Below are 14,064 nucleotides of genomic sequence, written 5' to 3'. Positions count from 1 at the left end.
TTGGTGATAAAACTTTATTGGGGCCTAGTTTTTTCCACATGGCTGGATTAAATTTTGACTAGAAACAGTTTTACTGAGGCTTTCCACTGTTATAGTATAAAAGTTACAGTTGGTGCAGTTAAAATTACAAACTGTGACATCCAGCTTTCCTCAGGAGTCCCCTGTATGCTATAGGACATCTCTAAAGGGCTCAAAGGCTTTCCAAAGTCGTTTATTGGGGAAGGTAGGACCACAGCTTGCTGTGGCAGTTGGTTGTGACTGTTTTAAAAAAAAAAAAAAAGTCTATTTCGTTTTTTTTTATCCGTGTTTTGAACTAAGGGGTTAATCATCCATTTGCAAGTGGATGCAATGCTCTGCTAGCCTATTACATACACTGTAAAAAAAATCGTTTGATTTACTGCATTTTTTCACTGTTTTTCAAATTCTGACAAAATTTGTTTCTCTTAAAGGCACAGTACCATTTTTTTTATATTTGCTTGTTAACTTGATTTAAAGTGTTTTCCAAGCATGCTAGTCTCATTGCTAGTCTGTATAAATATGTCTGACATAGAAGAAACTCCTTGTTCATTATGTTTAAAAGCCATGGTGGAACCCCCTCTTAGAATGTGTACCAAATGTACTGATTTCATTTTATGCAATAAAGATCATATTCTGTTTTTAAAAAAATTATCACCAGAGGAATCTGACGAGGGGAAAGTTATGCCGACTAACTCTCCCCACGTGTCAGACCCTTTGACTCCCGCCCAAGGGACTCACGCTCAAATGGCGCCAAGTACATCTAGGGCGCCCATAGCGTTTACTTTACAAGACATGGCGGCAGTCATGGATAATACACTGTCAGCGGTATTAGCCAGACTACCTGAACTTAGAGGTTAGCGAGATAGCTCTGGGGTGAGACAAAATGCAGAGCATACTGACGCTTTAAGAACCATGTCTGATACTGCCTCACAATATGCAGAAGCTGAGGAAGGAGAGCTTCAGTCAGTGGGTGATGTTAATGACTCAGGAAAGATAGCTGATTCTAATATTTCTACATTTAAATTTGTGTAGACTGGATAAATACTTTGCAGTGCCGTTGTGTACTGATGTTTTTCCAAATACCTAAAAGGTTTACAGAAATTATTAATAAGGAATGGGATAGACCAGGTGTGCCGTTCTCTTCCCCTCCTATTTTTAGAAAAATGTTTCCAATAGACGCCACCACACGGGACTTATGGCAGACAGTCCCTAAGGTGGAGGGAGCAGTTTCTACTCTAGTAAAGCGTACTACTATCCCTGTCGAGGACAGTTGTGCTTTTTTTTAGATCCAATGGATAAAAAATTAGAGGTTACCTTAAGAAAATATTTATTCAACAAGGTTTTATCCTACAGCCCCTTGCATGCATTGCCCCTGTCACTGCTGTTGCGGTGTACTGGTTTGAGTCTCTGGAAGAGGCTTTACAGGTAGCGACTCCATTGGATGACATACTTGGCAAACTTAGAGCACTTAAGCTAGCCAATTCTTTTATTCTGATGCCATTGTTCATTTGACTAAACTAACGGCTAAGAATTCTGGTTTTGCTATACAGGCGCGCAGAGCGCTATGGCTTAGATCATGGTCAGCTGACGTGACTTAAAAATCTAAGCTACTTAACATTCCCTTCAAGGGGCAGACCCTATTCGGGCCTGGTTTGAAGGAGATTATTGCTGATATCACTGGAGGAAAAGGTCATGCCCTTCCTCAGGACAGGTCCAAATCTAGGGCCAAACAGTCTAATTTTCGTGCCTTTCGAAACTTCAAGGCAGGTGCGGCATCAACTTCCTCTAATGCTAAACAAGAGGGAACTTTTGCTCAATCCAAGATGGTCTGGAGACCAATCCAGACCTGGAAAAAAGGTAAGCAGGCCAAAAAGCCTGCTGCTGCCTCTAAGACAGCATGAAGGAACGGCCCCCTATCCGGTAACGGATCTAGTAGGGGGCAGACTTTCACTCTTCGCCCAGGCATGGGCAAGAGATGTTCAGGATCCCTGGGCGTTGGAAATTATATCCCAGGGATATCTCCTGGACTTAAAAGCTTCCCCCCCAAAAGGGAGATTTCACCTTTCACAATTATCTGCAAACCAGATAAAGAGAGAGGCATTCTTACACTGTGTACGAGACCTCCTAGTTATGGGAGTGATCCATCCAGTTCCAAAGGAGGAACAGGGACAGGGTTTTTACTCAAATCTGTTTGTGGTTCCCAAAAAAGAGGGAACCTTCAGACCAATTTTGGATCTAAAGATCTTAAACAAATTCCTCAAAGTTCCATCATTCAAGATGGAAACTATTCGTACCATCCTACCAATGATCCAGGAGGGTCAATATATGACTACAGTGGATCTAAAGGATGCTTATCTTCACATTCCGATACACAAAGATCATCATCGGTTTCTCAGGTTTGCCTTTCAAGACAGGCATTACCAGTTTGTAGCTATTCCCTTTGGATTAGCTACAGCCCCAAGAATCTTTACAAAGGTTCTAGGGTTGCTTCTGGCGGTCCTAAGGCCGCGGGGCATAGCAGTAGCCCCTTATTTAGACGACATCCTGATACAGGCGTCAAACTTCCAAATTGCCAAGTCTCATACGGACGTAATACTGGCATTTCTGAGGTCGCATGGGTGGAAAGTGAACGAGGAAAAGAGTTCTCTATCCCCACTCACAAGAGTTTCTTTTCTAGGGACTCTGATAGATTCTGTAGAAATGAAAATTTACCTGACGGAGTCCAGGTTATCAAAGCTTCTAAATTCCTGCCGGGTTCTTCATTCCATTCCGCGCCCTTCGGTGGCTCAGTGTATGGAAGTAATCGGCTTAATGGTAGCGGCAATGGACATAGTGCCGTTTGCACGCTTACATCTCAGACCGCTGCAACTATGCATGCTCAGTCAGTGGAACGGGGATTACACAGATTTGTCCCCTCAACTGAATCTTGACCAAGAGACCAGGGATTCTCTTCTCTGGTGGCTATCTCGGGTCCATCTGTCCAAAGGTATGACCTTTCGCAGGCCAGATTGGACAATTGTAACAACAGATGCCAGCCTTCTAGGTTGGGGTGCAGTCTGGAATTTCCTGAATGCTCAGGGATCGTGGACTCAGGAGGAATCTCTCCTTCCAATAAATATTCTGGAACTAAGAGCAATATTCAATGCTCTTCAGGCTTGGCCTCAGTTAGCAACTCTGAGGTACATCAGATTTCAGTCGGACAACATCACGACTGTAGCTTACATCAACCATCAAGGGGGAACAAGAAGTTCCCTAGCGATGTTAGAAGTTTCAAAAATAATTCGCTGGGCAGAGATTCACTCTTGCCACCTATCAGCTATCCATATCCCAGGTGTAGAGAACTGGGAGGCATATTTTCTAAGTTGTCAGACTTTTCATCCGGGAGAGTGGGAACTCCATCCGGAGGTTTTTGCACAACTGATTCATCGTTGGGGCAAACCAGAACTGGATCTCATGGCATCTCGCCAGAAGGCCAAGCTTCCGTGTTACGGATCCAGGTCCAGGGATCCCAAGGCGACACTGATAGATGCTCTAGCAGCGCCCTGGTCTTTCAACCTGGCTTATGTGTTTCCACCGTTTCCTCTGCTCCCTCGACTGATTGCCAAGATCAAGCATGAGAGAGCATCTGTGATTCTGATAGCACCTGCGTGGCCACGCAGGACCTGGTATGCAGATCTAGTGGACATGTCATCCTTTCCACCATGGTCTCTGCCTCTGAGACAGGACCTTCTACTTCAGGGTCCTTTCAACCATCCAAATATAATTTCTCTGAGGCTGACTGACTGGAGATTGAACGCTTGATTTTATCAAAGCGTGGCTTCTCAGAGTCAGTTATTGATACCTTAATACAGGCACGAAAGCCTGTCACCAGGAAAATTTAACATAAGATATGGCGTAAATATCTTTATTGGTGTGAATCCAAGGGTTACTTATGGAGTAAGGTCAGGATTCCCAGGATATTATCTTTTCTCCAAGAAGGTTTGGAAAAAGGATTGTCAGCTAGTTCCTTAAAGGGACAGATTTCTGCTCTGTCTATTCTTTTGCACAAGCATCTGGCAGATGTTCCAGACGTTCAGGCATTTTGTCAGGCTTTAGTTAGAATCAAGCCTGTGTTTAAACCTGTTGCTCCACCATGGAGCTTAAATTTGGTTCTTAAGGTTCTTCAAGGAGTTCCGTTTGAACCTCTTCATTCCATAGATATCAAACTTTTATCTTGGAAAGTTCTTTTTTTGGTAGCTATTTCCTCGGCTCGTAGAGTCTCTGAGCTATCTGCCTTATAATGTGATTCTCCTTATCTGATTTTTCATACAGAAAAGGTAGTCCTGCGTACCAAACCTGGGTTCTTACCTAAGGTGGTATCTAACAAGAATATCAATCAAAATATTGTTGTTCCATCCTTGTGTCCTAATCCTTCTTCAAAGAAGGAACGTCTATTACACAATCTGGACGTGGTCCGTGCTTTAAAGTTACTTACAAGCTACTAAAGATTTTCGTCAAACATCTGCTTTGTTTGTTGTCTACTCTGGACAGAGGAGAGGTCAAAAGGCTTCGGCAACTTCTCTTTCTTTTTGGCTAAGAAACATAATCCGCTTAGCCTATGAGACTGCTGGACAGCAGCCTCCTGAAAGGATTACAGCTTATTCCACTAGAGCTGTGGCTTCCATTTGGGCCTTTAAAAATGAGGCTTCTGTTGAACAGATTTGCAAGGCGGCGACTTGGTCTTCGCTTCAAACTTTTTCAAAATTTTACAAATTTGATACTTTTGCTTCTTCGGAGGCTATATTTGGGAGAAAGGTTTTACAGGCAGTGGTTCCTTCCATTTAAGTACCTGCCTTGTCCCTCCCTTCATCCGTGTACTTTAGCTTTGGTATTGGTATCCCACAAGTAATGGATGATCCGTGGACTGGATACACCTTACAAGAGAAAACACAATTTATGCTTACCTGATAAATTTATTTCTCTTGTGGTGTATCCAGTCCACGGCCCGCCCTGTCATTTTAAGGCAGGTAATTTTTAAATTTAAACTGCAGTAACCACTGCACCCTATGGTTCCTCCTTTCTCTGCTTGTTTTCGGTCGAATGACTGGCTATGACAGTTAGGGGAGGAGCTATATTACAGCTCTGCTGTGGGTGTCCTCTTGCAACTTCCTGTTGGGAATGAGAATATCCCACAAGTAATGGATGATCCGTGGACTGGATACACCACAAGAGAAATAAATTTATCAGGTAAGCATAAATTGTGTTTTTTTGTGGGCGCGAGATAAATAACCAGCCATTACAAGAGGCTGCTTTTTGCTACCGCAAGTTTGCGGTAGCAATTAGCGCTCCCAAAATTAACCAGAGGACAGACCGCTGGTTAATTTTTTAACTGTCCCCCAATTGGTCCCAAGTACTGTTCTTCACTAAAAAATAAAAAATATCAGCATTTTTATAAATTAAATGCATGAAGCAGTTATAAGGGTCTAAAGTTGGCGGGTATGGGGTGCTAGAAAAAAAAAACACACTGAAAAGTGCATTTACATTGCAGTCATACATGTATATTTATGTGTTAATATGTGTATATATACATATAAACACATAAATATGTATGTATATAGTTATAACAAACAAAAAGTGGAAAGGACATCCAGACGTGGTTCCAGTAAAAACGTAAGTTTGTTCCAAAAAGCTTAAAACCAACGGCATACAATCAAAACAGCTGCAGTGTTAGACAAAGACATCCCAGTCTAACGTGTTTTAGGTCCTTGAAGCCGTACTCATAGACATGAGTCATATATATATATATATATATATATATATTTAAACGTTGCTGCCCATTGCTGTGCGACTTACCCCCTTCGCTGGGCTAGTTCTCATGCTGTATCTCTTTGGAGCCTATGAAAGCGTGCTCTTGCAAGTGTAATGCTTCCATGCAATGCGGACAAGAGGTTCTCATGCACTGGTATTACTCAATTGAGTGCAAATATCGCTTTTGCGGAAGTGATATTTTGCACTCAAATTGTAATCTGGCTCAAAGTGTTGCTTACTGTATATGGGTGTGGAGGCCTCTCCCAGTTCCCAGCTAAGTAGACTCTGTAGACTGCTGGAAACAGATCTATTGGCCAGTGCTGGATTTATAATAAGGCAGAGAAGAGCAGGCATGTATCTATAGGCACCCTCCATAGAAGGGAGCCTACCTCTGCCTATTATAAATACCGGTCAACTAAGATGGCCGCTGGCAGTGAAATAACAGTATTGCACATCTTTGTTAAGGTCGCTGAGAGCGTTGAATGGTGAATGGGGAGAGCGCGGGTGCTTCAAATTTTGGGCTGCAAATCCGGCACTGCTCTTGACAGGCGGGAATCCTTTCATCATGTTCAGATTATATCACACTCAGGTTTTTGTATTATGAGAGATCCACCAAATATGATAAAATAATAAATTATATTGAAGGGATAATCTGTAGAGATCTGGATTATATATTTATTATTTATCAAATTTAGTGACGATCTAATAATAGAGAAAGAGTGAGTGCGGTGCACTAAACATGATGGAAGGATTCCTGCTTGCCAAGAGCTCTATTTGCAGCAAACTACAGATCAGTTAGCTGGAAAATTAATTTCAAATATATGAGATTTTATGCACCAGTGAACACATTTTATTATTAAAAATGAAAACATATTTGCTTTGAAGAAACCTGAAATTAACATATATTATTAACAAAATTGCTGCAGACCTACTTATACATAATGGGTCAAAATTATAAACATTAGATTCAATCAAATGGAACAGAACTAAACCAACATTATGTGCACTGCAGATAGGGTGAGGTATATGAGTAGTGTGGGATTTAGAAGTGGGGACTAAGTGGTGTAAGTTTAATAATAAATTAATAAATGCTCATATTTGCACTGATGTCCATAGTGTTTAATAGTCAGGTCAAGGTTAAATGAAATGTACAGGTAAATTAGAGGTAGAGGTAATGCTTTTTCCACAGCTTTTTCAGATGATGATTATTGTTTTCACAAAGTCTTTAATTTTAACTAGACATAGCCGTTTAGGAAAATTTAAAGGACCATTAACTGCAGTAGAATTGCATAATTAACAAATGCATAATAAAAGACAAAGCAAGAACATTACTCTGAATTCCAAATTTTTTTCAGATAAATTTGAAATTTCTTTCATTTGTTGTCCCAGTGTATCATGTGACAGAAATCAGCCAATCGCAGATTCATGTACATATACACAGTAAAGTCTTGCACATGCTCTATAGTAGCTGGTGTCTCAGAAGCTGTGCATATAAAAAGAGTGTGCACAGTTTGATAATATAAGTACGTTAGAAAGTTAAAATTCCATGTTTTATCTGAATCATGAATGTTATCTTTAGTGTTTAGTGTAAAATGATTAAATATGTGTATTAAATAAAACTTTGCAATACACTTTCATTATTTATCCCCCTTTTCCAGTTCTGAGAATTAAGCAGAATTCACAAGCCTAATCTTGCCACACTTCTGTTTAATTACTGGGATACCATATTTAAGATTATTCAGTGTAAAAGTAGTAAATATGGTGGCATTAATTACATTTTCATATACGTAAAGAGAGAATAATTGCATTAGAAGATATTGCATATTGGAGTTAATTTATATTAAATGGTGTAATTGGGGGGGAGGGGATTGAATAAGGTATTCATTACCATTGAAGGCAGATAATTGTGGTGTTTTTTTATTTAGTGTAAGGAAGTAATAGCGATGGGGCATCATTTTGTAAGTAAATTAAATTAAAGCGGGAAGTGTTGTAATGGGAGGCCACTCTAAGGAACCACATGGGGGACAAATGAATGTTGGTATGTATTAATTGTAGTTTGGGAGGAAAATGCATGGCAGTAAGACATAATTGCTTTGGGGAAGCATGTAATTATGGTTAATTGGCTATTACATTGGCCCTATCCTATATTATAAAAGGCCAGGTATGTTAGTCCGATGCAGTCATGCCCAGTAGAGACTGCTGCTCGAGACAAACATACCTGGCCTTAAGGAAGCATCAGTCAGTGAGGATCAGACAGCGGTGGGGGGTTGGTTGGATACCGCTGCACTACAGCGGCAGGGAAGGGTAAGGAGGGAGGGAGGATCCACCATGTGGATGGGGATTTTGGCCCGTGTACACCAGCTTTAGGACTAGTATAATATAATTATCAATGTTATAATAGTTAAAGGGACATGAAACCCACATTTTTTCTTTTGTGATTTAGAAAGAGCAGGCAATTTTAAACAACTTTCTAATTTACTTCTATTATCTTATTTGCTTTATTCTCTTGATATACTGTGCTGAAAAGCATATCTAGATATGCTCAGTAGCTGCTGATTGGTTGTTGTACATAGATGCCTCATGTGATTGGCTCACCCATGTGCATAGCTATTTCTTCAACAAAGGATATCTAAATAATGAAGCAAACTAGATAATAGAAGTAAATTGGAAAGTTGTTTAAAATTGTATTCTCTACTTGAATCATGAAAGAACATTTTTGGGTTTAGTGTCCCTTTAAGATCATAATATCCTAGAAGGCTGGTCATAGAGAAACCATTTAGTGGCCGCCAATTATAGTATTTTAAGTATAGTATAAATAAAAATATTTAAATGTTTAAAAGTATTTTTAATGAAATATTTTCTAAGACAAGGCATGAGATATTAAATATGACAAGCATCACTTTTTGCCATGGGAAGAGCTCAAATGTGTATTTATATGTGTGTTGATTTGTGTGTATGTGTGTTTACATATGTATGTGTATGTATGTATCTCAAATTACCAGTGGTGACATTATATATATAATTTAGTTTCAACTTGTAATATGAGCACAAGAATAAGAGCACTATTGATTTAACTTGAGAGGTGTTAGCGCTCAAAGAAGCTAATATTGTTGCGCTCCACTTGTAATCTAGGCCATACTGTTTTAAAATGTTGGGACACTGACCATATCTAGACTAAATTAACTTTTATTACAAGTAAAAGAGTATTTTCTTTTTTCTTTGTATTTTAACTTGAGCTGGAAGTTCCTTTTCAAAAAATATTGTGCTATGAAAGGAAATGGTTAATCGTAAAGCAAAAATTAATCTGAAATATGTTTTCAATTAGCAAAATACTATATAACTACATAAAAATGACCAATAGACACCATAGAAACAAAGCCAAATATTTTATTTACATGATCATCTATACATTGTGCATACATAAAAATGTACAAAAAAACAAAATACAAAAGTGATAAAATGTGTACAAACACTGTTCAAAATGGTGCTCTTGGAAAAATTTAAGATTACATCTGATGAACACTAAAGCCAGAAAGCTAAAAAAATTATTATACCAAAAAACCGTTAAGGCTAGTAAAAAATTAGTCTGGCTTCTAATTGAAAATATTAAGAATACAAAAAGAGCAGGTAAATTTTATGTTCTGTGATCCTGCAACTCAGAGTAAAATATATATTTTTATATCAATTTTTTGTAACAAATTATAATACGCAGATCAACAAAAGTGCTACTTAAAGTAGAAGATACATATATGGTAGTATCCACAACTGGTTTGATTTTGATACCTGACATCTGTGCAGGACATCGGAACAAGGTCAAACAAATATATCAGAATCAGAAAGATTCACAGGCATGGTGGGAAAAAATGGCAATGCTCAATAGTTAGTCTACTAAAAGGGACATTAAATGTATATTTATGCTGCACTTTATTAAAAACACTGCAGTACATAGAGATTGTACACTTTAGGACTCCCAAGGGTGGGTGTTTACTTATAATGAAGGCTATGCTCACCTCAGGTTGATTCTATCACTTCCACTTTGGCAAGCAGTACAGAAAATCAGATACAGATGGCGCACCCCATATAAACTAAGCAAAGAGTGCTCTAGGCCTAACTTCTGAAGTTAAACAGTCTTTTTAAGACATAATATCACTATGTACTGCAGTATTCCCAATACATTACAGCAAACACATATGGTTAGTGTCTTTACGTTGGTAAATCTCATCTGGAGTCCCTATAACATTTATTGTTTACATTCAGGTATTGATTTTTTATATGATTTTCCTTTGCTCTTCACAAACATGACATATAGGATAACAATTTTAAGTAAGGTCACTCTACATTCCAAAGTGGTTCACTGTATAATTGTCCTTTTAAAAGTTTGGGCTGATTGCAGTGGCGTCCTACTGAAATAGTTACTGTAAATGCTGACAAAGTAAACAGTGATTGAGCAAAGCCACCATTTGAATTGTTGTCATTTTGGGATATTTTTTGCACTCAATGCATTCATTTACATTTCTGATGCATATCTAGCAGCAATTATAGTTGGTGTGTCTCCCTGCTTGTTTGGGCAGTCTTATGTGCTTCTCCTCCGCTATATCAGAATAGTAAGTTATCCTTGAAATGACATAGTACTTGTCTGCATGATAAACACATTTCAGATGACAACATCAAGCATCACTATTTGCCATGTTGTCATGTAAAAAAGTAACACTGCTGTCTTTGATGTCCCATTTTTGGAAGGCTCTTTACTAAGTTATATAAAACAATTTTTTCACTAATGCCAGCATACTCTTAAAGTGAAGGTCAAGTCTGGGGTTGTGCTTAGCAGTTTTCAATATTTTAGCTAAAATGAGTATGATGTTCATTCATCAAAGTATAGATAGATACAAGCAAAAGATTTATATTTTACGTTTTGAAACCGCTCCGTTTCAGCTGTAAAATCCGCCCGTCATAGTGCCTTTATTGATTGACATCTTTTGGCTCCAATCTATTGTTTTACCCCGTGGCGTCCAGCCCCTTTTCGTTTTCGTCATTGTCAGCTTATGCGCATGCGTGTAAGTAAACATTGCGGCATCATCATCATGCTCGTCCCCGTAACGCGCATTCGTTGTTTGCTCGCAAAATTACTGCATACAAAGTTACGGCCGTTAATTACGCGCATGCGCTATTGAGCTGACCGTACGCATGCGCATTTCAAACAGAACAAGGGTGCACGAGCGTAGTCTCGTTGTAAGAAACAAAGCGACGTCATCAAGTCAGAATAAGGAAGTCTTGTATGGGCGGAGATAAACGCGATAACGGAGCAACATTATAAATACATTTTTTGGGCAAAGGGTTAGTTATTTATACATATAAAGTAAGCGAATTTAATGTTTTTAAGATAATCTTCAACATGATGTATTTTGAATCCCAAAAATTGACCTTCACTTTAATATCATTGATAACACAAGCATTGCTCCCATGCATTTACTAGGTAATACCACCACTTCTCACTAAACATATTAATTATTCTAGTCTTATGCACAAGTAAATTGGCTACTTTCTGACATGTATTAGCAGCCAAAAAAGGCAACCAGATGGAAACAGGAAAAGAGGAAGTCATAATAATGATGTAAAAGGTAAAAAAATAAATTCAAAACTACAAAAAATAATTTGTCCTCATTCAGTCTTGTGTAGTCTAATGCAGTGTTTTTCAACCAGTGTGCCGTGGCACACTAGTGTGCCGTGAGAGATCCTCAGGTGTGCCGCGGCAGACTGACAACAGTGTGATATATTTTTTTTTAATTTTGCTTGTTTTTTTATTCTGGGACGTTTTATTTTATTTTGAGTGAGATGATGACTATATATACCATAGTTCAGGAGAACCCAGCACACTCATAACGTACCAACTCCCAGGGTGCCCACCTAATCCGTACATAGAGAAAACATGTCTGAGGATGGGTGGATGCCCGAAAATATTCACTGATTTGTTGTATAGTAAATACTGTTGTTTGAAAAAATACCAGCGAGTGCTTGCCTTTTGTGAAATAACTTTTATATATACAATGTGTCATTTTGTAAAATTTTGGGATGGTGGTGTGCCACAGGATTTTTTATTGTAAAAAAGTGTGCAACGGCAAAAAAAAGGTTGAAAATCACTGGTCTAAAGGCATTGCTGAGCATTTAGAAAAGGTGTGTCCCATTAAGAGTTAATGTTATATTGGCAAAGGGAAACATTTCATATTCAGCAAATAAATAAATCTTAATGGCTGAAAATTATTATTTTTTTTAAATCTTTGTCATTATTTTGAATTCACTGCAATATTTCCCATTAGACATGCAGTGCTAATAAATATTTATGTATTTTAATAGACTATATAAAGATACATAACTATGTCAATGGTTCTATATTCTTCACTGAACCTGCTTTTTACATGCTCATCATTTATATTATCACATTTTTTTTTAGATGAACAATTCAAAATATAGAAATACTTCCAACATTTCATGCAAACAAAACCATCAGAACATTTATCTCTAAACATGGCACATATGAGAAATGAAATGTATTGTTTCATTTTTTTTAAACCGTAACCTGCTGCAAAAAATCAAAATGATGTGCTTAATGTACAGTCAAGGTTAGATTTTATAGTAGACATAGTAGGCTGATTTCTAGGGTTGCTTGATTAAGAAAGACCCTCATCATCTTGGTCCAGTATTTTAGTATTTTCAAATGTATAAGCTAGTACAAGTCTACTTATATTCTGCAGCTGCAAATATGGATACCCAGTCTAGCCAATCAAAGAATTAATTGAGGGCTTATAGACTGTTCTTAAACAAATATCTATCCATAGTGAGTGCATATGTGGATAGCAATGTCATTTTGTGCTAATGAAGACAGCATGGCGTTACCTAAGCAACCTGTGCCAAGATGTGCCAGAGATTTCACTCTGATAATGTATAAACTACTAACTAAATCCCTTGCATGGACTTTTTCACACTGTCATATAGTATGTTATCTTCTTAGAATATCCTTTAGCCAACTCTTCAAAGTTACATAAAATATATGTACAAATAACTACTAAAAGATGTCTATGTGGACATTTAATCAATAAACATATTTAACCTACATAACATTGACCACACTTTTGTAATAGATCTTGGTGCATTTAGAGATAAAAATGACAACAGACGGATTCCTCATAGAGTGGTATCAATATGGCACATTATAGTCACTAAATATATTTTATTTCAATACTAGATTTGAATTTTCTTTTTGTGTAACTGGGACACAATGAGACTTACACCTCCCGTTAACTAGTCTTGTCGGAAAAAACTGCAAAGTTTTAATAAATAGTCAATGGCTTTGAAAAACATGTTTGTGTCCACTAGTCAAAATGTAAAGACCGATGACGTAAATGGTCTTAATTGTGTGTTCAAGTATTTTTGTTGACAAAGCAACAAGCAAATTATTGCACATGATCTCCAAAGGAAGAAAATATGTGCCCTTATGTAATATGATCATTTATAGGGCACCGCATAGAGCTAAACCCTGGCAAGGTTACTTTCCCCTTACGGAGAAGATTGTCTTCTGTGTCTTCATTAATCCTTTGAATAAGCATTTTTTCATACAGCAGTGGATGGTAAGCTCCCAGTGTGCATGCAGCATCATAGTACTGTTCATGGTAGTGACAAAGGTCTGTCTGTCTGTAGGAGGGGATATATTCATACACATGCACTTTTTTGCACAATGACATCATTATCAGGATACCTGGAAAAAAACACATAAAAGGAATTTGTCATTCATTTTTGTAAGTATATTTGAAAGGTTTGAATCTGTTTTTTTTTTCTTCTTTATGAGTGTATTACTACATTATCCAAACAGGAACAATATAAGCATTTTATCCACTTATGAACAAAGATATCAGTCATTTTAGTAAAAAATGTTACATTTCATAAAAAACAATCGGCTAGATTACGAGTTTTGCGGTATGAGTGAAAAAGCAGAGTTATGGCTCTTTTTCACTACCGCTGGTATTACAAGTCTTGCAGGTATTTCTGTACCATACACTTTTTTGGCCGTAACGCAACGTAACTACCGCAGCTTTCAAAAAGTCCTTTTTCAATGGGACTTCCTTTTGCGCCGGTATTACGAGTTTGCCTGGGAGACTAAAAAGTGAGTGGTACAGCCTATACCGTCAAGATCCACACCGTAAACTGAAAGTCAGTAGTTATGGGTTTTATGCTACAACGCCATAACATAAAACTCATAACTAAAGT

At 37.9% G+C, this 14,064-nt stretch overlaps 1 protein-coding gene across 4 annotated transcripts in view; it reads right to left on the bottom strand.

Annotated features, from left to right (window-relative positions):
- Positions 1 to 9,172: 9,172 nt before the first annotated feature.
- The window catches only part of ST6GAL2 (ST6 beta-galactoside alpha-2,6-sialyltransferase 2), a 251,537-nt gene continuing 246,645 nt past the window's right edge, over positions 9,173 to 14,064 (bottom strand). For 3 of the 4 annotated variants that reach the window (XM_053707623.1, XM_053707625.1, XM_053707624.1), the window contains one exon: positions 9,173 to 13,555. In XM_053707623.1, the coding sequence (XP_053563598.1) occupies positions 13,293 to 13,555 (263 nt within the window). In that variant the 3' untranslated portion in view covers positions 9,173 to 13,292. The remainder of the gene's footprint in view (positions 13,556 to 14,064) is intronic. The other variant, XR_008401416.1, reaches the window with a different exon arrangement.

The sequence above is a fragment of the Bombina bombina genome, chromosome 3, assembly GCF_027579735.1.
Source record: "Bombina bombina isolate aBomBom1 chromosome 3, aBomBom1.pri, whole genome shotgun sequence".
NCBI classification, from domain to species: Eukaryota; Metazoa; Chordata; class Amphibia; order Anura; family Bombinatoridae; genus Bombina; species Bombina bombina.
The sequence above is the reverse complement of the archived record's forward strand: the minus strand, read 5'-3'. Positions and strand labels throughout refer to the sequence as shown.